General features: G+C 32.7%; 4 protein-coding genes across 4 annotated transcripts; 1 reads left to right on the forward strand and 3 right to left on the reverse strand.

The window, feature by feature from the left end:
- The first annotated feature begins 831 nt into the window (after positions 1 to 831).
- LOC25492940 (organic cation/carnitine transporter 4) lies at positions 832 to 4,592 on the forward strand. Its single transcript, XM_013601276.3, has 2 exons — positions 832 to 1,283; positions 3,250 to 4,592. Exons 1-2 carry the CDS (start codon positions 854 to 856, stop codon positions 4,413 to 4,415), a joined length of 1,596 nt encoding a protein of 531 aa, XP_013456730.2. The 5' UTR covers positions 832 to 853; the 3' UTR covers positions 4,416 to 4,592.
- Positions 4,593 to 4,610: 18 nt separating this feature from the next.
- On the reverse strand, positions 4,611 to 6,179 carry LOC25492942 (uncharacterized). The gene is made up of 2 exons (XM_013601278.3): positions 5,670 to 6,179; positions 4,611 to 4,833 (listed from the first exon to the last, which is right to left on the reverse strand). Exons 1-2 carry the CDS (start codon positions 5,978 to 5,980, stop codon positions 4,776 to 4,778), a joined length of 369 nt encoding a protein of 122 aa, XP_013456732.1. The 5' UTR covers positions 5,981 to 6,179; the 3' UTR covers positions 4,611 to 4,775.
- Positions 6,180 to 11,526: 5,347 nt separating this feature from the next.
- LOC25492943 (organelle RRM domain-containing protein 2, mitochondrial) lies at positions 11,527 to 14,063 on the reverse strand. Its single transcript, XM_013601279.3, has 4 exons — positions 13,775 to 14,063; positions 13,145 to 13,213; positions 12,904 to 13,010; positions 11,527 to 12,257 (listed from the first exon to the last, which is right to left on the reverse strand). Exons 1-4 carry the CDS (start codon positions 13,920 to 13,922, stop codon positions 12,024 to 12,026), a joined length of 558 nt encoding a protein of 185 aa, XP_013456733.1. The 5' UTR covers positions 13,923 to 14,063; the 3' UTR covers positions 11,527 to 12,023.
- A 2,291-nt stretch (positions 14,064 to 16,354) lies between these two features.
- Positions 16,355 to 19,320, reverse strand: LOC25492944 (organelle RRM domain-containing protein 2, mitochondrial). Its single transcript, XM_013601280.3, has 4 exons — positions 19,032 to 19,320; positions 17,544 to 17,612; positions 17,312 to 17,418; positions 16,355 to 16,659 (listed from the first exon to the last, which is right to left on the reverse strand). Exons 1-4 carry the CDS (start codon positions 19,198 to 19,200, stop codon positions 16,570 to 16,572), a joined length of 435 nt encoding a protein of 144 aa, XP_013456734.1. The 5' UTR covers positions 19,201 to 19,320; the 3' UTR covers positions 16,355 to 16,569.
- Positions 19,321 to 21,307: the final 1,987 nt, after the last annotated feature.

Here is a 21,307-nt window from a genome sequence, read left to right on the forward strand (position 1 = left end):
GTTAACTAAATATTGAAGAAAATATGAAAAATAGATATAAATTCATGGCCCTGAATAAATAAATAAAAACAATGTAAAACACTACACGGGAGGCTACAAAATCTTCCTCTGGATAGTGTATTTTCAGTCTTCCACTCTCATTAATAATATACAATCACTCTATTTTTCAATGCTAATCTCAAACAAATCAATATGTTTGTCTTATACATGGGGGCTATAAGTATTTGAGGATAGTTTAAAATTTTATATTCCCTAAACATGGGGGCTATAAGTATACGATTTAAGTCCAAAATTTCATATTCTTCAAACATGGGGCTGTAGGTATTTAGTTTATGTTTCTATTTATATTGTAGGTATAAATATTGTGATTAACAATTGTATTAATGTTAAAGTCACAAACTCCACTCAATTAAATGTTATGATTAACAATTGTATTAATGTGTCTATTTGTAGAAAATAACTTATTAGGTATGAATATGTGTATAATTAAGCTTCATGGTCAATTTGAATTATTCAATATACATTAATCACACACAAATCCCTTTGTTTAATTTTGTAGATAACTTTTTTGTGTTCTTGCTTCATCGTTCGGAGTAATAATTTATTAACACCATAAAAAATATTTGTTCGCCCGTGCGTTGCACGGGTGGAAATACTAGTTTATTAATATATGTGTAGAACATATTCTATAGAAATTAAACCCACTTAAAACAGTTTCTAGGTTAAGATTCAATGCATTTGAGTTACCTATATATACTCCCTAAATCAATCTTTGACCCTCCTCATTTTCTTTTCAACTCTACAAAAATCCAATAATTCTCTCCCTTTCTTTCCATTTCATTTATCCAAAAAAATGCCAACAACATCATCCTCTATTTCGAACAACGTAGACACAGACTTCAACTCACCTCTCTTACCACCACCATCCAATGAATCCACACCAGAGAAACAATGCATCGACGAGATGCTACAAAACTACTGCGGCGAGTTCGGACGGTGGCAGCTAAAGCATTTCGTACTAACAAGTCTCGCATGGGCATTGGAAGCATTCCATACAATGGTTATGATATTTGCTGACCGTGAACCAGAATGGAGGTGTCTCGACGGTGTTGCCGGTTTGGGGTGTGACTTGACGGCGAAGAATGTGTGTAAACTTGAACCGGGTTCGTGGGAATGGGTGGGAGGTGCGGCTTCTTCGACGGTGGCGGAATGGGGTTTGGTTTGTGGTGAGAAGTTTAAGGTTGGGCTTGTTCAAGCCGTGTTTTTCGCTGGATGTATGTTCGGTCAGTAACTTCTCTTTCTCTATATCTACGTTAACTGTTTATGTAGAATCACACGATAAGTTTTCTTCCTCAAAAATAAAAAATTAACAATGGCTAATTTAATGTAATTTGTTGTCTTTTTTTTTTTTTTTTTTTTTTTTTTTGCATATAGGTGAGTTTTCTAGTCTTCATTTATAATATTTTTTCATAGTGGCATTTATAATATTTTATAAAATTTAAATTTAATCACTACCATGCATACTAAAATTTAGATAAACCAAATATTCGTAAGCAACATTATAGTAACAATTTATTTATAAACTTATGTCGTTTAAAAAAAGATTCTTTCTTTAGGATTTTTTTGACAATTTAGGAGTTTTCTTTAAGATGTTTGAAATGTAAACCATTCAAATTAAATATTTAAATACCAAGTGACATTATTCAAACAAATTTAGTTCTGATGGCACCAAGACCACCAAATCCCCGCTGAGAAGCTGAAAGCCTTAGTACCCATAGCACCCACTTTAAGCCAATCATGCACATTTAAATTAGAGAAGAAATCTGCACTATTAAATTCGATGTCTTTGGAAAAGCTGCAATATCAGACTCAGTGCGATTTAGATTTTATTTTTTTGTCTAGGTTTGATGGGAAAGGGTTCGGGAGATTGATTTTCAAGCGCGTTGTGGAATATAATTTGTATTGGCGAAAGGTAACCACCCAATTTTGGTCTGATATATGGGTGAGTGAACAACCTCTTCAAGTGGTTTTTATAGATTTTTTTTTTTGTTTACCTTAGTTACAAGCCGATAATGTGATATTCGATATAGGGTAGTGAGTGAACGATGTCTGGTGTTGGAAGTTCATATAGAGAAGAAGTTTGTAATTTGAATGAGAAGAAGAGTTACTCACTAATTTGTTATGTGCAATTCAATTGTGTAGCTTGGTGCATTCTTCGGATAGGTGGTGTTGTTCCTTTAACGATGGGGGCACTTGCTTAGTAAAGTTAACATATCTCTTCCTTTGCAAAAGGGGGAATCAAGCTCCATATTGGGAGAGGGAAAAGGGGACCGGTTAGAAAAGTTGTGTTGGAAAGTTCCAACCCCTCAGAAGTGGTTGCTTTCTCTTGGAAATTGTCATGGGGCCGCCTCCTGTCTATATGAGGAACTTGACTAGTCGTGGAGTTTTTGATCGGACTTTAGAACCTTGGTGTGAGGATCACCCCGGAGTCAAAAGAACATCTTTTTGCTCTAAATGTTTTTTTACCGGTTCGATTTGCATGCGGTTTTGTAGTCCATTTAAAAAGTAAGGAACGATCTCATTTTTGCTTCAAAGATGGTATCCGTGGAGATGTGTTGGATTTGATCAAAGGTTTGTCGTGGCAATGACAATTAGCTAAAAGACTGGGGGAGCCCTTGTTTATTCTATGAGTGGCTCATCTTCCCTCTAGATTGTATTCTAAGATAGGTTGACGTTCGGTGAATTCATTTGAGTTGGGTGAATATAGTACTTCTTGTATTTCATCTATTTTTGTAGGTCTAGTACTATTTGTAGTTTCTTTACAAATGATTTAATAAAACTTCTTCATTTGCTCTTCAAAAAAATGACCTTGCAAACAAATTATAATTGAAATACAATTAACAAGGATGTAAGAAATGAATAAAATAGTATCTCTTTCGTCCTCTTGAGTTACAAATTAGAATCTAAAACACTGAAATCTAGATATATGTAGTTCAAATGTGTGTAAATAAAATTTAGTTACTGATAAAGCCCTAAATATAATGTTCAAAATCTTAAATTGGCACAAATACAATTTCGATCCCTATACTTTATCTCATTTATGAGTTTGGTTCTTCATTTTTAAATTCATGATTTAGGTCAATAACTTCAAAATGCATGAACTTTTTTCTGCCTATACAATTTGATGTTGAATTTTAATATCATCCATGTTTTTTATATGTAGTTATCTTATCTATTAACCTTGTGTAGGGGCTGGAATCTTTGGTCATCTCTCTGATTCGTTTCTTGGACGAAAAGGATCTCTCACGATAGTTTGCATCCTAAACAGCATCTTCAGCATCCTAACAGCCTTCTCCCCCAATTACATCTCCTACTTCTTCCTCCGCTTCCTCACTGGTTTCAGCACAGGTGGCGTCGGCCTCTGCGCCTTCGTACTTGCCACAGAGCCCGTAGGCCCCACAATGCGTGGTGCCGCAGGCATGTCTACCTTCTACTTCTTCTCAACAGGCATCGCAGTCCTCTCAGGCATAGCAAACATCTTCCCAAGATGGCGCGAACTATACATAGCCTCCTCAATTCCCTCCCTTGTATTCCTCCTCTTTGTCCTCCCCTTCATCTCTGAGTCCCCTCGATGGTACCTTGTTCGAGGACGAATCAAAGAAGCCATGAACATCATGTCCACTATAGCTACCTCTAATGGCAACCACCTTCCACACAGAGTTTTTCTCACACTCGACGAAGAACCATCATCATGTAATAACAATATGGATGACAAAGATGCAGTGACAGGATCTCTGGTGGATGTGATTCGTTCACCAGTAACACGTACACGTTTGGTTTTAGCAACAATCATCAACTTATTGTGCTCAGTGGTGTACTATGGTCTAAGCCTAAACGTAGTAAACCTCGAAACAAATCTTTACCTTAACGTAATACTCAACGCAGTGGCGGAGATGCCAGCGTTCATGATAACAGCAATCTTGTTGGATAAGTTTGGGAGGAAGCCATTAACAATAGGGACATTATGGTTCAGTGGATTCTTTTGTTTTGTGGGGAGTTTGATGAGAAATAAGGGGGTGTGGAAAGGAATGAAAATGGTGTGTGGAATTTTGGGAATATTTGGGATGGCAGGGACTTATAATTTGCTCTTTATTTATACGGCGGAGTTGTTCCCAACGGTTGTTAGGAATGCTGCACTTGGGTGTGCTACACAAGCAGCACAAATGGGTGCAATATTGGCACCAGTTGTTGTCGTTTTAGGTGGATCATTGCCGTTTGCTTTATTTGCTTTTTGTGGAATTGCTGCTGGGGTTTTTGCGTTTTTCTTGCCAGAGACACTAAACCAACCACTCTATGATACATTAACTGGAATGGAGGCAGGGCAAAAGGTCACTTCTGCAACATCTAGTGTATGAACATGCTTGCAAACTAATGTCTCCTTTCTTTACTTACTGCTGCTGGTTTGGTTTAATTGTTTAGATTTCAATTTTGAGTTACATTATGTATTGTTATACATGTCCATATATATTATTGGAATGCATGTTTTAATATAGTTATTTTCAAAGTGTGAATATAAAAAAGTTTTATCATGGTAAGAAATAAAAATTAGGTTAGGATGCAAACATTGTTGATTTAGAAACAAAAAGTGGTAGAGGATTAATTTAATTACAAAGGTGGCGCCTTAGCAACATTTTCACCTAGTACAATACTTTTTTTTGACAAGTACCTAGTACCATACTAGCATATATACACATCACATTTAAAAATTCAAAAATTTAAAACATGAATGGCGTTGGAGAGAATGCTGGCATAATCATATGCATAGAAGATGACCTGCAATTTTATACCAAAAATCAAGTCTGTTAGGGACACTGACATTCAAATGAAATTATATTCAAATCATTCATATATTATACACAATTATTTCATAGCATGACAATTGTCAAAAAATTACATATCATGACAATAATAACAAAAGCAAAAGACAATAATAACATAAACAAAATAACTATCCAATATTGGATTGACCAACAAGGAAACCGATAACTCCATGAATAATAATCCTAACACAACGTTACTACCACTTAGCCACATCATTAAATTTGATATATCAACTAAAATCTCCTATTATTATTTGTTTTGTTGTTGAAGCAATCTCGTGTATACTTTCTATTGATAAGTCAACTGCATATAATGAATAAGCATAATAACGCCTTGTTGAAGCAACAGTGATATATACCTACTTTCATTTTATTTTATATTTTTATAATCACTTTAAAAACATTAACGTGACCAGTATGTTTTGTACTATTTATAACATGCATGGCCCATATCATATTTTCTTTCATTAGTAATTATAGGTGTCACACACTTTTCTTAATCACCTAATAAGAAGACTTATAAGTTTAATTGTGATGCATTTTTCGTGTCAATTAATTAACAATATCACCTAAGAACGACCAATCATTCATTTAATTAAATAAATATTCTACTTAACCTCCAAACTTTATCAGAAAATGATTGTTTTGCTTATAATAATTACTATCTTTACATATGATTTAAATATAAATTCAAGATTTATCCAAAGATCATTATTATTATATAATTCTTGAATGAAAAACTACGTTAATCCGTTAAAACTCAAAAACTAGGGTTTGTTTTTAACTAACCCGTGATAACCTTCGCTGTAACTCCGGTGATAAACCCTACCGGCACCACCACGAGCACCACTTTTCTTCTTCCCCTCCCTTCCAGCAGAAGCCACCGCGCATTTCTGCGGCGCCATAACATCCTCCGAAATCGACCCCAACGAAGGCCTCCAATCCGACGCACCAACCTTCCTCTTACGACGCCTCGTGGAAGCTACAGCAACAACAGGAGCCGGAACTAGCCACTTACCTTCATCCTCCGCCGGAACTAAAGATTCAGACGTGTGACGCGGCGATGCGCAACAAGAAACGAATTCCAGGAAAAACCTCATCCGGCTCCGAAGAATGAGAACGGAAGGAAACGGAGAGAGGGAAAGGAATTCGAATCTAGGAAGAGATTTGGCGGTGGAGGGAGATGAAGGTAAGGGAAATGAGTTCCATTATGAAGGATTTGGAAATAATGGGAGAAAAAATGGATTGTTTTGTTATTTGGTTGAGAATTTAGGGGTTTGTATTGAAAAGAAAATCTGATACTATCTATTTTTATAGAAGATGAGAGTGGTGCCACGCAATCACAATTATTTGTCTTTATCGTTTTCTCTTTGGATTATGCCCTATTATTATACATTTTTTACTAAGAGTGCCATTATTCCCGTACCCACTTGTTTGTTGCCCAACAGGTCAGTAGAGTAGAGTGGGATAACTAATGTTACAAAGGAGATGATAACTAATTCTTTAAATATTTAAATATTTTCTCTAAAAAAAAAGCACTTTTTAAATATTTTAAATCATAATTAAAAATGTTTAACGAATGTCACGAGGATTCTTGTTAGTAAGTAAGATCCTATTATAAAAATAGTTTTTTTTATCAATTATCTTACACATATAATGTAAAAGTTAATTTTTGAGTATTGTGAAATTTAAATAAGAGATCAATTATTTGCCTTTAACATTGATCCACGTTGAACCTAAGATTTAAACTTAAAATCTTGGTTAAATTTCAAATCTTTCTTAGATTAAAAGAAATTGAATCGTTTTATATTAAACTCTTGGGTTAACAAAAAAAAAAATGTGAGAGTTTGCTCTTTCTCTTAAAATCGGTCTGTGCAAGAAGGTAAATATTAACGACAAACAAAATTAACAATTTTTAAAAATTATTATATCAAACATTTTATTTTATTTAGAAAATTTATTATAATCCGAAGTCTAATTTAGAGCTGTCAAAACGGGCGGACCGACCCGTTTAGGACCGGGCTTAACGAGCTTCGGGCTTTAATTAGCGGGTCGGGCAAAAAAACCCGGTTGGACACAGGCTTGAAATATACTACCCAAGCCCGGCCCTACACGGGCCGCGAGCCAAACGGGCCGGCCCGTATTAAAAATTATATTTTTTTTATTTTAAAAAAGTACTATAAAATACTCCTATAATTTTTTTTATAAATAATATTTTTAATATGTTTAAATAATGTCTAGCACAAAAATAAATTGTAAACATTTTCGTACAAACGTCGTAAACTAAAACGATGAGGAAAATGATTTTAAATAAATTAGATATGTTATGGTTATAGATATTTATATATTCGATCTTTAAAACATAAATAACGAAACGAGTAAATATAATTTTATATTACATTTATATTTGTGTTAATTCATTGAATTTTCACTTTTGTTTTTTACTTTGATAATCAACTAAGTAAAGAATTATTTGAAAAATATATATAATTTATAGGATTTTTTTTGTTATGCGGGCTACCCGCGGCCCGTTCAGGCTAACCCTAACGAGTACCGGGCTTTTTAGGATCGGGTCAAAAAGTCCTATTAAAATTCAGGCTCAATATTTAAAGCCCAAGTCCTATAATTGATCGGGCTAAATAGGCCGGTCCATACGGCCCGACACGTTTTGACAACTCTAGTCTAATGTTGATAGCATATTAATTAGCAATACGTTGTTCCAGCCTCAAATCCACTACACTAAAATTTTTAGGCATTGTTCTTTTTGAGATACATACATACATACTCTATGCGGCTTTCAATATAAAATGAATTACATATACTTGGTCTAAATTCATGTATTGTTTGCTTAAATGTAAAGTCATAGAGAGTATAATATATAATTCAAAAATCATTTTTTAACTTTAATAAATATTATGAAAATTTTTGTATGATTTAGAGTTTGCAAAGGATCTACTGTTCTTGAATGTAAGCATAATAATCAGATTCAAGGAATGTGATTACAGCAATGAAATACAAGCTTCATGTATTGACCTATTTAGAAACAATTGTAAATGAGTGTATCAAACTAAGTCCGCTAACCAAGCTACGCATTACTTAGCAAAATTTTATCTTTCATCCAATTCGGACCTAGTTTGGATTGAAAAAAACTTCATCTTGTATTTCGGTTGTGACTTTTAATTTATTGCCTGTACCGATTTAATGAAATTGGTTTCATTTATATATAAAAAATAAAACAATTGTTGTTTAGGGTTCTGGATGATAATGATATTCGATTATTTTAGCAAGTCAAATTTTTAATGTGGTGGTGGTTAAAGAATTAGGATAAAGGTTTCTATTATGTTTTGAATAAGTGGTGGAATCACGTGCTTGAATGTTTATGTTTTTCCATAAAAAAAAAAAAAAGAATGTTTATGTTTTATTGTTTCTTAGTAGTGATTGTTGCATGGTTGTTTGGGGTCAAGTCTATTATGATGCTTGTTTTTGGTATTTTAATTTCTTTGGGGTCAAGTCTATTATGATGCACAAGTTTTGCTCTTTTTTTTGTGTGGATAAAATATGATAAAATTTGCTCTATGCATAAGGTTCTTTTTATCATTGAATTAAATAAATCTTTTGTACCAAAAAAAAAAAAAAAGACTTGTTTGGAACGATTCAAAAACTAAAAGGACTTGTTTGAAACTTTTGAAACTTAAAGGACTTGTATGAGACTTTTGAAACTTAAAGAACGACTTTGAAAAAAATGAAAAAAATATTATTGGAGTTTAGTCGCTGACTATTCTTAGCTTCACATGATCTCTTTATGAAGCTTACAAGTAGAAGTTCGTTTAGCTAAAATGATAACCACACCCCATATATAGACAAGGATTTTAAGAAGCTCAAACAAAAATATATTCATAAGACGATTCTCTTCAGACTTAAGATTCCATTCTCATTAACATTTCTTGACATATACGCAACAATCTATACTATAGAACCTATTTCCTACCACAATACATATATGTTGCAGCTTTCTTTGTCATGCCACAATTTCCTATTCTGAAAACTCACTTGTATGTTTCTTGCCACGTCCCAGGAAAAAACAGTGACATGTCTGGAACAAAGAAGCCCACATAACATAAATCATGCAGAGCAAAATTTGTCTTACATTCGGAACAAGTTGAAGCCGCTGAGAAACGAAAACGCATTTAATTTCGTCATTTTCTTAATTCCCTTCAAGAAGATGATTCCATCTTAATGAGCAGTTTTCTTTGTCCAAATTTGGGGACACCTAGCAGTTGGAATGGAAAATATCCACTGTTTCGTTACTCTCAATGACATAAATTATAAGTTTTCTTCGTGTTACTTGGTCAAGAGGGCATAACTCTCACACCATTGGTCCATTTTAGAATTGCTTTCATGGGGCTTTATTAACTGTGGTCCATGTGTCGAGTGTTAATAATTGTTGGATTTAGCACTTGTTAGAAGATGAAAGGACACAGAAAAACGAGAAATACATTTGGATTTTGTTTGCGAGTTTGGAGGGAAAAGAAAGAAAGAGTTTTGGAGAAAAAAATGAAGGAGCAAGTGAAAGAAATAGGAGGGGAGGATTTTTTGTTTTTCTTCATAACACAGAATCTTCCTCATTTGTGTGAATTCAAAAATTGTATTAGAGTAGGATTGTGAGAAAGTTTATATTAATTCTTTAAATTTAATCTATTTCGTTTATAATATTCTTAAAATAAAATATATATTAATCAAAAGCTTTTTTTTTATCAAGAAAAGATCACAAAACAATAACTACAATCTTAGGCGAGCAACTCCAAGAGCATCAACAAGAAGGGAGTGATGCAATTGAGGAGGGAAACAAAATCCAAGACTTCAATCCGAAAAAGTAGCACTATGTCGCACACTCAGTTATGGAGGTGGACAATCTGACTAATCAAATGAGCATAAGAATGATGAGGTTCGAAATAGAGTGTAAATGGGTATCCATGGGTGCATGTAGTATGATATTTGTGTCTGACTCGTTAGATGAATATACGTAGATGTCCATGAGTTTTTTGGATATCTGAGAGTATACGTAGATGTCCATGGATAGCAGTTTTTTTTAATAAATAAATAAATTAATTAAATTTATTAAAAAATATATAATCACCTCAAATTTAACAATGAGACTTCATTGTATTCATTTTCTTCTTTTTACCAAAATATGATACCACAAAAATAAGTAATAAGTTATACCGCAAAAACCAGAGAAATTCAACAGCCAATCACCATTATTGTTTCTTATAAGACCTCCAAAATCCGGTCTTCATGGATTAAAAATAGAACTATCGTCAACATTAACTTTAATGAAACTATCCAAAGGAAGAATTCATTTACCTTTAATGGCCTTGTGAGTTGCATCGTTGGAAAGGTGCAACACCACATTTAAATGAAGAGAATCAATATGGTTATGACAAACTCAATTTATCCAATCATTTCCATTAAAAATCATGATTTCGGGTCTTCCATAAGAAGATATCACCATTAGAACCAAGAGCATGATGTTTGAACCACCAAGTTAAATCTTGAGGATTGAGTCACTTCTTTGAATTTCACTAAAATTAATGGTGATATCTTCTAGACGTGGAACAAGAATGATTACCTATGGTTAAAATGGGGTGCATGAAGTATAGTAGCCCATATTAGCTTGTGCCAAACACATATATCTCTGACATTAAATGTGTTTTGGTGTCCGACATCCGTACGAAATTTGTAAGATATGTCTCAGACAAGTGTTGTAATATTTTTTTTTTTTGCTTCAACACACTTTTACTCTTCTCAGACACTTGTATGGGACTCACGATAAGTAATAATATTCAATGAAGCATTGAAACAAAAGAGATACATAAGAGAACGTCGTTGTGTTTGACGACACGAGTATTATTGTTACTAGTTCTTCTCTGGTTGATTGAACCCCGCCTAATTCTGATTTCTATTATTGCAACTTCAATTTAAGAAAGGACCTTGAAATGGAGCCCCCCGTAAATAGACAGTGAGATTGGACCACTCAGACTTGTCGGTCCTTGGACTGGATATTGAGTTTTCAACAAAAAAAAAAGGACCTTGAAGTGCCCTCCTAAAAAGTCACCATGAAAAGTTGGTGTTTCGGTCACCCGATCACTTATCGGTTTGAGATTAATAATTGTGTTGGTGTATTGATATTTTGTTTTTTTGCTTTATTTTTTTTTTATATTGTTATTTTTAATCTGCTTCAAGTTTATACTCTATGTGCTTAATAAAATATCTCATATTAACTCATTTTATCAATACTATATTTAAGGAAAGAGCTTATTGTGGTTATCACCAAATTTAACATTGTCAGAGACTTAAAAGGATTTGTCATCATATGGTTGCATTGGTCATTTCAAAGAGTTTGATTTGTTAATGTACTTTTGACTTTTGAAATGTATGTGTTTTGACATTATGTATTTCGCTCTCAAAGTATGGACAAAGAATGTCTCAAATCACAACAATTTTATTGTACTCTCGGTAACTTCAACATTTGAATGAAGCTTATTTTATTGTAAAATAAAAAACGAATGTAGAGCTCATGCATCAATGTTACTAAGCACACATTAAAACAAAGCACAAAAAACACATATTAAAGAGAGATCTTGAGTAATATTTGAAATATAATATTTGAGTAATATTAAACCCGTACCACAAAATGTTCAAGGCATGTCAAAGAGAAAACCTGCATTACAACAGTATCATAGAAGTTATCCTCCCATATCAACGGGAAAATTTAAGAATAGGTGGGCATCATCCATGACATTGTCTAAATAAATTAGACTTTCTGATTTGCAACGTCAAATATATATCAAAGAGGCACAAGGATATTCAAGACTAGCCAGGTATCATCCATGTCATTGTCTAAAAGGGAAATTGCACTCACCTCCCCTCAGGTTTGGCTAAATAGCAGAGACACTCCCTAATTTTTCATCAAACACTAACCACCCTTGAATCTTAAAAGATAGACACTCACTACCCCTCTCAAATTAACGTTTGACTATTTTGGCAGAAATTTTTAACATATTCAAGGTTCCTCTAGAGATTTTAAGAGCTCGAATACCCTTAACACCCTTATATCTTCTCTTCCTCATTCTTTTCCTCAGCTTACTTCTTATCCTTATCTTTGTCCATTGGTTGGTCTGCAACTACCTTTGCAGTTATCTTCTTTTTCTTGTTCTTCTTCTCACCAGCAGTTTCCTTCTTCATTTCACCATTCTTCTCTGGTGTCGTTCTCTTTTCGTCAGGTTTGGAGTTGGATGGTTCAGTATGAGTCTGGGAGGCTATAGCATTGATTCTTGGTCTTGCATACTCTGCAAATACAATCCAGCCTTCTAAAAACTGCATTGCAAAGGAAAACATATCAGTCAGCAATAATTGAATAGGAAATTTTGTAAGAAAAGCAAAGAACAACCATGGCATCAACTTTGTAGATGAACTACACAAAAAAGTTTTCCAGACATAAACAACAACAATGTCACGAAAAATTCATGCAAACAAAACACACAATTACATTCCGGTTGTCATGTAAAAAGATGCATATTAATTTGAGCTAACTAATCAATGCATGATTTACAGATTCAGGGTGATTAAATAAATACTCTAAATATTGAAGAGTTGGATCATTGAATTTCATGTCAGGAGGAATGGGGGAAAATTGAGAAAACTTGAGTTCAAATAATAGTAAATGAGATTTACTGCAAACTCGAATAGAGGTCCATACAAATTTGTGCTTTAAGAATAAGCAATTAGATTTCAGTCTTCTAGTGTGATGTGTATATGTTGCGGTGTCGGTAAATAAAAGTTATCTTAGGTGCTCATATAAAATTTTTATTTTACATAAATAAACAAATGCACCAGATTGCCCTTTTTTTTTTTATAAATAAACAAATGAAGAGACAAATCGAAGACAACAATATTCTGACAGAAATACATTTCAGTCTTGAGTTATATGTGCAGGCAGGCTAAAGGGTTTAATAAATTTTACCTTGCCATCCATGCCTTGAATGCCCTTAGCAGCATCCTCTGAAGTAGCATATCTCACGTAACCAAATCCCTTGGAGTAACCTGAGACACGATCTGCCACCACCCTTACTGAGATCGGAAAACGGAAAACCATTAATAGTTTGAGATATGATTTTTAAGACATCATTGCATAGTAAAAGCATAAATAGCTGAACGAGTGAACGGAGCAAATGTTAAAATTAACCAAGGGATGAAGAACATACCCTGTTTAACTTCACCAAACTTTTTAAATGCTTCCCTCAGAGTCTCGGATGTAGTACGCTTGTTAAGACCTGAAAGTTAAGACACATTAAAACCAACAATCAAATGAAAGACAAATTGAATTGGACAAAGAATGACCTTATCAATGCAATAGACAACTTCATTTTTATTTATGGCAGGGGGAAGAGGAGATAAAAATTGAAAATGACAGTTGTAACATGAATGGTGTGTTTAAAGAGGGAAAATTAAGGGGAATGCTGTTTAGCATCTCCACACCATGCAATTTGTGGGTTGAAATCAAAATAGCTAGGGAAATTTCTTTTTTGAATGAGAAATGTTAGTATGTTACTCCTTTTTGTCGAGATTGAACCAAGTCTTAAACTCAAACCAGTTGAACTACTCAGCCTCTAAGAAGAGATGATCCTTTGTTGAACATCAAAATAATTTTTTTTAAGCAATTTGTAACAAACGGAACCATAACAAGACAACCTAAATCAAATCAAATGAGAACATATACATGAAATAAAACCTCAACAACAATATTAAAACATACGCATTTAATTTACAGTTTACATTACAATAAAGAGGAATTAGCAATTATGCTTTATTAAATAGTGAAGGGAAAGACTGACCAGTGACGAAGACAATTTCGTTGGGCTCCGCCGTCTTTAGAGCGGAAGTAACTCCAGAAGAAAGGGGGACAGTGGGAGAAGACGCGGTTGGCTTCGTGCAGAAGAACCGGCAGAAACCGCGGGGCGCCGCTACCGCTGCAGCCCTCATCGTCAAAGCCAAAGCAGCCACGGGTTTAAGCTAAAATGTAAAACGCTTTCGTGGGTTGAAGGAGACGTTGAGAGAAGAAAGAATTGTTCCTTCGCTTAATTTCAACTCTCAAAGCTCAAAAGTGATAATCACTTTCCTTAAACAAAACAGAAAAAAAGAATTGATCTTCATGAGGCCTAGATTACCTTCTCTCGTTTATGGGGTATCGACCCTTTCAAGATATCAACCAATCAAAATGTCAAATAAATGAATCAATTTTTCTATAAAAAAAATCAATTTTAATAAGGTAACTTTTAATTTTTATATAATTATATTTATGTATACAATCTTAATTAATTTACGCTATAGGACTTGTAACAATTAAAATTTCACATCAAATTCAACCCATCATATACGTTTATAAATTTTGTTCCATTCCAAAACCTAGAACACACATAACATGCAATTTTTTCTTCATTCTTCTTCCCATCTTAATTGTTCAATTCTCTCGTTCCAGAATTGCCACCGTTTTCAATTATCGTGAGAATCGTTGCGGTCTGTTTGATTCCAGACATCGTGAGATCGTCGTTGTTTCCAAAAGCTATATCTACGAATTGATCACGAATTAACGTTCACCTTGTGAAATTCATGTTTATATTAGCATTATTTATTATTTATTTATTTCACTTTGTCTTCTCTTCCGTAGCTTTAACCGACCTCACACCGTGTTCACAATCTCAACAAATGTTCATTTCGGCGACACAAAATTCACAAACAACATAACAACACAATATAATGATTTGAATAAAACAAATTCCAAAAGTAAATTTAATAATCAATATTGTACTAAAAATAAAATTAATAATCAACGCATTGAAGATCCATTTATCTTAATCAAACGCAAAATATGTGTGATAAAATACAATTTTATATAATCTCAAACAACTCAATCAAACTCAAAACTCAAATAAAAATGGAAGCATAATTGGAATTCATGCCAAAGTTGAAAATCACCAATGCCGCATTATAAGTGTGAAACGGTTGCAATCAAAAAAAAAATCAAAATAATTAAAATAGAAGCAAGAATATATAAAATTTTACAACGTACCGTAGGCTAGTTATAGTTAAATATAAAGCATTTCTTTTAAGAAATATATATAAAGCGTTCATTAAAAAATAAAATAAAGCATGACAGTTTTTTTTCAAAGGAGAAAATGTGGCAGTTGCTTTATTAAAAATTAAGCTATGAATTTGGCCGTTATTTTTTAAGCCATGAACATTTAAAAAATAATTAAATTAAATTAATAGGGTTAAAATTGGAAGAAAATATAAAAAAACTACCAGCTATAAGCTCAAAAGCTACTTGAAATAGCTTCTCAAAAAACGCTATAAACTAGTGAAAAAAGTTTTTAACCAGACACATCTTATTATATCAAAACAAGCTTATAAGCTAGTCTAACAAACTATAAGCTCGCTTATTCGTGTTACCAAACATAGCCATGATGTGTTGAATTTGATGTGAAATTTTAATTGTTACAAGTCCTATAATGTAAATTAATTAAGATTGTATACCTAAATATAATTAAATAAAAATTAAAAGTTACCTTATTAAATTTTTTTTTTTTTTTATAGAAAAATTGACTAATTTATTGGACATTTAATGTTACATTTATATATTACATTTTGATTGGTTAATATCTTAAAAGGGTAAATACCCTCTAAATAAGAGAGGGTAAAGTAGAAAATCTTCGATGATTGAATTATTTAAAAAAGAATTGATTGAATGATCTTACATAAAAATTAGTTGTTGATTTCTAGAATTGATTTTGGTATTAAATTTATTATTTAATCTATTTTTACATAAATATATTCAAACATTTAATAAAATAAATACTTTCAAGTCCACAAATCTAACTCAACTCGTAAAATATCGAAATCATTTGATCAGATGTTATGATCGACACACGAATTCCGACACCTCCATATATAAATTTATAATGACTTTATCATTTCGACCATCTATAAAAAAAAATATTCGACATCCTCTTACAAAAAAAAATATATTCGGCATAAATCACTTTATATGTAATTTTATAAAATAAATTGATTATGCTCGTTGCTTCATAACATGGACTCGCAAAATAGAGGACACATCTCCTGACGTAAATCCCTGGAAATGAAGGGAATAGCCTATGAGTCCCACAATGAGAGAAATAGCCTATTTTATATCATAATACTTCAGTAATAATGTACCACTCGGTAAATATTTATCATATATTTTATATTATCACAAAACTCACTGTTGAATTGTAAGTTTTATCATGGCAATTATCTACGTAAAATTTTATGTAAATCTGAAATTATTTGGTATGTCATTGTGACACGGCTAATGTCAAAAAAATAAAGGCGTATAAAATGTAATCTAGACAAGTGAAGTTAATTTGCAGTAACCATTCAAAAAAAAGTTCCAGGCATATCAAAGAGAAATCTTGCATTACAACGATATCATAGAAGATTATCCTCCCATTACAACGGCCAAATTTTTGTAGATAATTTAAGACTGGCTAGGCATCATCATCTATGCCAATGACTAAATAAATAATACTTTCTGATTTGCAAATTCAAACATATATCAATGAGGCACAAAAATGTTTCGGATGAACATAAATTAATAAGGTCGGCCCGTATTATTTACAGCTTCACCGGGTGGTGGTCTTGGTCTTGCATACTCTGCAAATATAACCCAGCCCTCCAAAAACTGTATTGCAAGGGGAAACATATCAGTAAGCAAATATTCGAATAGGAAGTTTGGTGAGAAAAGCAAAGAACAACCATGGCATCAATTGTATAGATGAACTACATCAAAAAGTTTTCCATATATAAACAATAAAATGTCAAGAAAATTCATTAAAACAACATGCAACTGACAACAAAACTCAGTTACAACAATTGTCATGAAAAACAATGCATGTTTATTTCATTATTTGAGCTTAGCAATCAATACATGATTTACAGATTCGGGGTGATTAAGCAAATACTCTAAATATTGAAGAGTTAGATCATTAAATTTGATGTCAGGAGGAAGGGGGAAAATTTGAGAAAACTTGAGTTCAAATAATAGTAAATGTGATTTAGTGCAAACTCAGACTAGAGGTCCATGCAAATTTGTACTTTGAGAACAGTGAATGCATTGTTGGCAATGTCAAGCAATTATAGTTCAATCTTTTAGTGTGATGTGTATATGCTGCGATGTCGGTAAATTAAGTTTATCTTAGGTGGTCATCCTGAACTTTTATTATGCATAAACATACAAATGCAGAGACAATCCAAGACAACAATGTTCCGACAGAAATACACTCAAGTATTCACGTATAAGGTACAGGCAGGCAAAAGGGTTTAATAAATCTTACCTTGCCATCCATGCCTTCAATGCCCTTAGCAGCATCTTCTAAAGTAGCATATTTCACAAAACCAAATCCCTTGGAGTAACCTGAGACTCGATCTGTTACCACCCTTGCTGAGATTAACAAACATAAAACCATTGTAGTTTCAGAGTAGATTTTCAAGACATCATTGCATAGTAAAAGCATAAATAGCAGAACAGTTTAACTGTTTAAATGTACTTAGGGATGGAGAACAAACCATGAACAACTTCGCCGAACTTTTGAAATGCTTCCCTCAGTGTCTCTGTTGTAGTACGTTTGCTAAGCCCTGAAATTTTAAGACACATCAAAAATCAACAGTCAACTGAATATTTCAAGTGACAAATTGCATTGAAATAAAGCTCAACATTAGCAATGACATATACAAATTCATTTATTTTTATTTATGGCATGGGGGAAGAGAGGATAAAAATTGCAAATGACAATTGAGGCATCAATGGCATGTTTAGAGAGGAAAAATTAAGAGAATTGAATCCTGGGAATTAAGTGTATTAAAAATTTTGCTTTTGAGCCAAACGGTCACAGTGCTTCGATGTCACGAAACCATGCAATTTAGAGTAAGTATGGGTTAAAATCAAAATAGCTAGTAGTGAGTGAAGTGAACACTGCAATCAAAAAATGTGAAACGAACTCATATTTTCAGCGATTGCTTCTAAGAAATATGTTTCTGTTAGACCATACAGTAGGTCTCTTTTGAGCTTGATGACAATACTCATATTTCGAGTAGACACTTAACCAAGGACTATGAAATGATCCTTTCTCAGAGGCTTTCTCTAGATTATATTATCTATCTAATTTTTACTCTACGCAAATAAACCATTTCTATAGACACAGTTAAGAACTTAAAAGGATAAAATCCCCTCTTATTTCTACGTATACCCATTAATTATTTAGCAATATAGATAAAAGGGTCGGCGAGTTCCAACTCCTATAGTATATTTTCTAGTTAATTAATCATTTCAAAAGCTTCCTTATTTACAAAACCAATTTGTTAAAGGTTCCTTCTATGATGAAATCGATAAAAATTACTTTTTGCATGTGTGTACAGCTCGCGATCTATTGTAAGAAATATGTCATATATGTAAATCTATCAAACTCTCACGGGTAGTAAAACTAAGGAGCCTACTTTTGAATTGAATACATGAAAACAAATCACTTGTTCAAAGAATTACTAATATCAAACCACAAAGGGAAAAGAAATTTGAAATGCATAAACATTTTTTTTTAATCAAAGATAAGCTGTTTAAGCAATAAGTATAATGAAATAAGAAATTCAACAGCTTTAATAGCATCTATGTATTTGATTGAAATTCTGATCCATAAAGTTTACTGCTTTTTCATGAAATAAACAAAATAATCACTTAAAAAAAATTCATCTGTTTGTTACGAATTTTCATCCATCTAAAAACAGCTTCAAATTCTGTAAAACAAACACAAAACAGCTTATGCTTTCATTGAAAATATCTAAAAATTAATTTCTAAACTACTGAGTATCAAAATCACTTTTTCATAATCCTTAACAAACGGATCCATAACCAAACAACCAAAATCAGATGAGAACATAAAACAAGAACAATAATATCAAAACATACACTTCCAATTCATAAATCACAATAACTAGCTAGCATTCAAACAACAACAATAATAATTATAATAATAAAGAAGATTTGAGAAGGGAAAGACGAACCAGAGACGAAGAGGTTGGTGCTAGGCTCGGCCATCTGTCGAGCGGAAGGCGGCGATGAAGAGAAAGAAGGGAAAGCTGGAGAAGAAGCAATTGGATTAGTGCAAAAGAGTCGGCAGAAACTGCGGGGCACTGCCACCGCTGCAGCAGCTCTCATCGTCAAAGCAGCCATGGGGAGGGGTTTAAGCTGAAAGTAAAACCCTTGATGGGTTGAAGGAGAGAGATAGTGGGTGAAAAATATCTGAACTCGCCAAATGCGGTTTTTTTGTACTTGAGGGAAAATAAACACTGTGGGTCATTGATTGATGGTCGGGTCAAATAACCTAATTGGTCTTTTTTATTTTTTTTATTTTTTTTTTATACTAGATTTTCTACCCGTGCGCACGGGTCATATACATTGTAGATGTTGTAGACAAAAACATATCTCAATGCATATCAAAGAGAATAAAATATGTGGTCTCAAATATATGCAGATGTTGGAATTCGAACCTCAGACACCACACTTATTCATCTTAAAAATATTAATTTTTATCAATCGTGTGTTACTTCATTCTTTTGTTAAAATTATATGTCAATGTTATATTATTGGTATGTTACTTAATTCTTTTGTAAAAATTATATGTTAATGCTATATTATGTACCTAAAAATAGCTCATTCTTAACCTCAACATGTAAAATGTTTTATTTAAATAATTTTTCTTTTGTCGAATATTTGACCTTTACCGTAAATGATATCCTTTAACTGTTTGTTGAAATGTTTCTTCCACCTGTTTATATAGATTGCAAAATTCTGGTGCATTTTGTGGTAGATATTTAATAAAGAGAGTTCAGTTCTAATTTGGATGAAAAGTGTAATATTAACAAAAAAAATGTTGCTATAATCTTTCAAAACCCTTTTATTCCAAAAGGGCGATTTGTTTTGTTGAAGAAATAGGGCGATTTGTTTTGAAAAAATAGGGGAAATAAAGCGATGCCGATTTGCTTTGTTCATGAAAATCGGAGATTAAGTGTGAGCATTAGGGTTGTTCATGAAAATAGGAGATTAGGTGTGAGCATTAGGGTTAAAACAGTAAAATTATGCAATAGGGTTTAGGTTAAAATTAGGGCTCACGGGTTAACTTTAATATATAACTAGACCATTGACCCATGCTAACGCACGGGTCATTTTAAGAAGTAAATATTCATGTAAAAATAAAACAATGTAGTTCGCTTGAATGTAAAAATTGTCGTGAATCAAAGCATAATGTCAATTACGATAGACTTTGTTATTGTTCCATAATTCTAAGACGCGTTTCTATTACTTTAACATAACATATAATTTTAAAAGGGAAACTGAAGTTCGTTGACATGCAAATAATTTCAATAAGTAAGAAAATGAATAGTACACAAAAAAGTCCTACACATTACGGAAAACTTCTTTGTAGACCACATTTGATGCAACATCGGTATAATCGTCGTCCTCGTCATTAATCAATATTTTTATATCACCCCTCGAACAATACGTGTGAGTAAGATATGATGGTTGAACAATAAAGAGTATTACTTATCACGATAAGCACAAAATAGTGGAACAAAATTAGGAAATGCCCAACATTCTAGGATAAAGATTAATATGAATAAAATGAAATTAATATTTTTGATGAGGCATTTTTTTTTACTTAAGAATTGGCATGTAAATAGGGAGGGCGCAGAACAAATGGATGCACTTGAAGTGGAATAAATTTAAAAAATGCCCAACATTTTAGGATAAAGATAAATACAAATAATATGAAATTAATATTCTTGATGGGGCAGTGTGTTTGACTTAAGAATTGACTTGTAAATAGGGTTTAGGGGCGCATAACAAATGATTAAGATAGTTGACTCGGGTGAAATGTAGTAGTTACTTGAATTAGAGGAATTAGGATTTTTAGTTTGTTTCCACCCAAAACATATTTTAGAGATGTGGGTGAAATCTCTTACTTATTTGAATGAGAGAAATAAGGATTTTAGTTTGTTTCCACCAAAAAGTTATTTTAGAGATGTGGATGAAATCTCTTGGTTACTTGAATGAGAGAAATTAGGATTAGGATTTTAGTTTGTTTCCACCTAAAAAATATTTTAGAGATGTGGATGAAATCTTTAGTAGTTACTTGATTGAGAGGAATTAGGATTTTAAGTTTGTTTCCACCCAAAACATATTTTAGAGATGTGGATGAAATCCCGTAATTATTTGAATGAGATAAATAAGGATTTTAGTTTGTTTCCACCAAAAAGTTACTTTAGAGATGTGGATGAAA

Source organism: Medicago truncatula, chromosome 4 (assembly GCF_003473485.1).
Source record: "Medicago truncatula cultivar Jemalong A17 chromosome 4, MtrunA17r5.0-ANR, whole genome shotgun sequence".
NCBI classification, from domain to species: Eukaryota; Viridiplantae; Streptophyta; class Magnoliopsida; order Fabales; family Fabaceae; genus Medicago; species Medicago truncatula.

What these genes read in the sequence shown, in the direction of transcription:
- LOC25492943 (XM_013601279.3), bottom strand. Translation starts at nt 13,922, where the DNA reads ATGAGGGCTGCAGCGGTAGCGGCGCCCCGCGGTTTCTGCCGGTTCTTC. An exon ending in CGAAATTGTCTTCGTCACTG is followed by an intron (nt 13,214 to 13,774) that starts GTCAGTCTTTCC and finishes CTTAACTTTCAG; the next exon opens with GTCTTAACAAGCGTACTACA. An exon ending in TTCAAGGCATGGATGGCAAG is followed by an intron (nt 12,258 to 12,903) that starts GTAAAATTTATT and finishes TTTGCAATGCAG; the next exon opens with TTTTTAGAAGGCTGGATTGT.
- LOC25492944 (XM_013601280.3), bottom strand. Translation starts at nt 19,200, where the DNA reads ATGGCTGCTTTGACGATGAGAGCTGCTGCAGCGGTGGCAGTGCCCCGC. An exon ending in GTTCGGCGAAGTTGTTCATG is followed by an intron (nt 17,419 to 17,543) that starts GTTTGTTCTCCA and finishes TGTTAATCTCAG; the next exon opens with CAAGGGTGGTAACAGATCGA. An exon ending in TTGAAGGCATGGATGGCAAG is followed by an intron (nt 16,660 to 17,311) that starts GTAAGATTTATT and finishes CTTGCAATACAG; the next exon opens with TTTTTGGAGGGCTGGGTTAT.
- LOC25492940 (XM_013601276.3), top strand. Translation starts at nt 854, where the DNA reads ATGCCAACAACATCATCCTCTATTTCGAACAACGTAGACACAGACTTC. An exon ending in TTTCGCTGGATGTATGTTCG is followed by an intron (nt 1,284 to 3,249) that starts GTCAGTAACTTC and finishes AACCTTGTGTAG; the next exon opens with GGGCTGGAATCTTTGGTCAT.
- LOC25492942 (XM_013601278.3), bottom strand. Translation starts at nt 5,980, where the DNA reads ATGAGGTTTTTCCTGGAATTCGTTTCTTGTTGCGCATCGCCGCGTCAC. An exon ending in TACAGCGAAGGTTATCACGG is followed by an intron (nt 4,834 to 5,669) that starts GTTAGTTAAAAA and finishes ATAAAATTGCAG; the next exon opens with GTCATCTTCTATGCATATGA.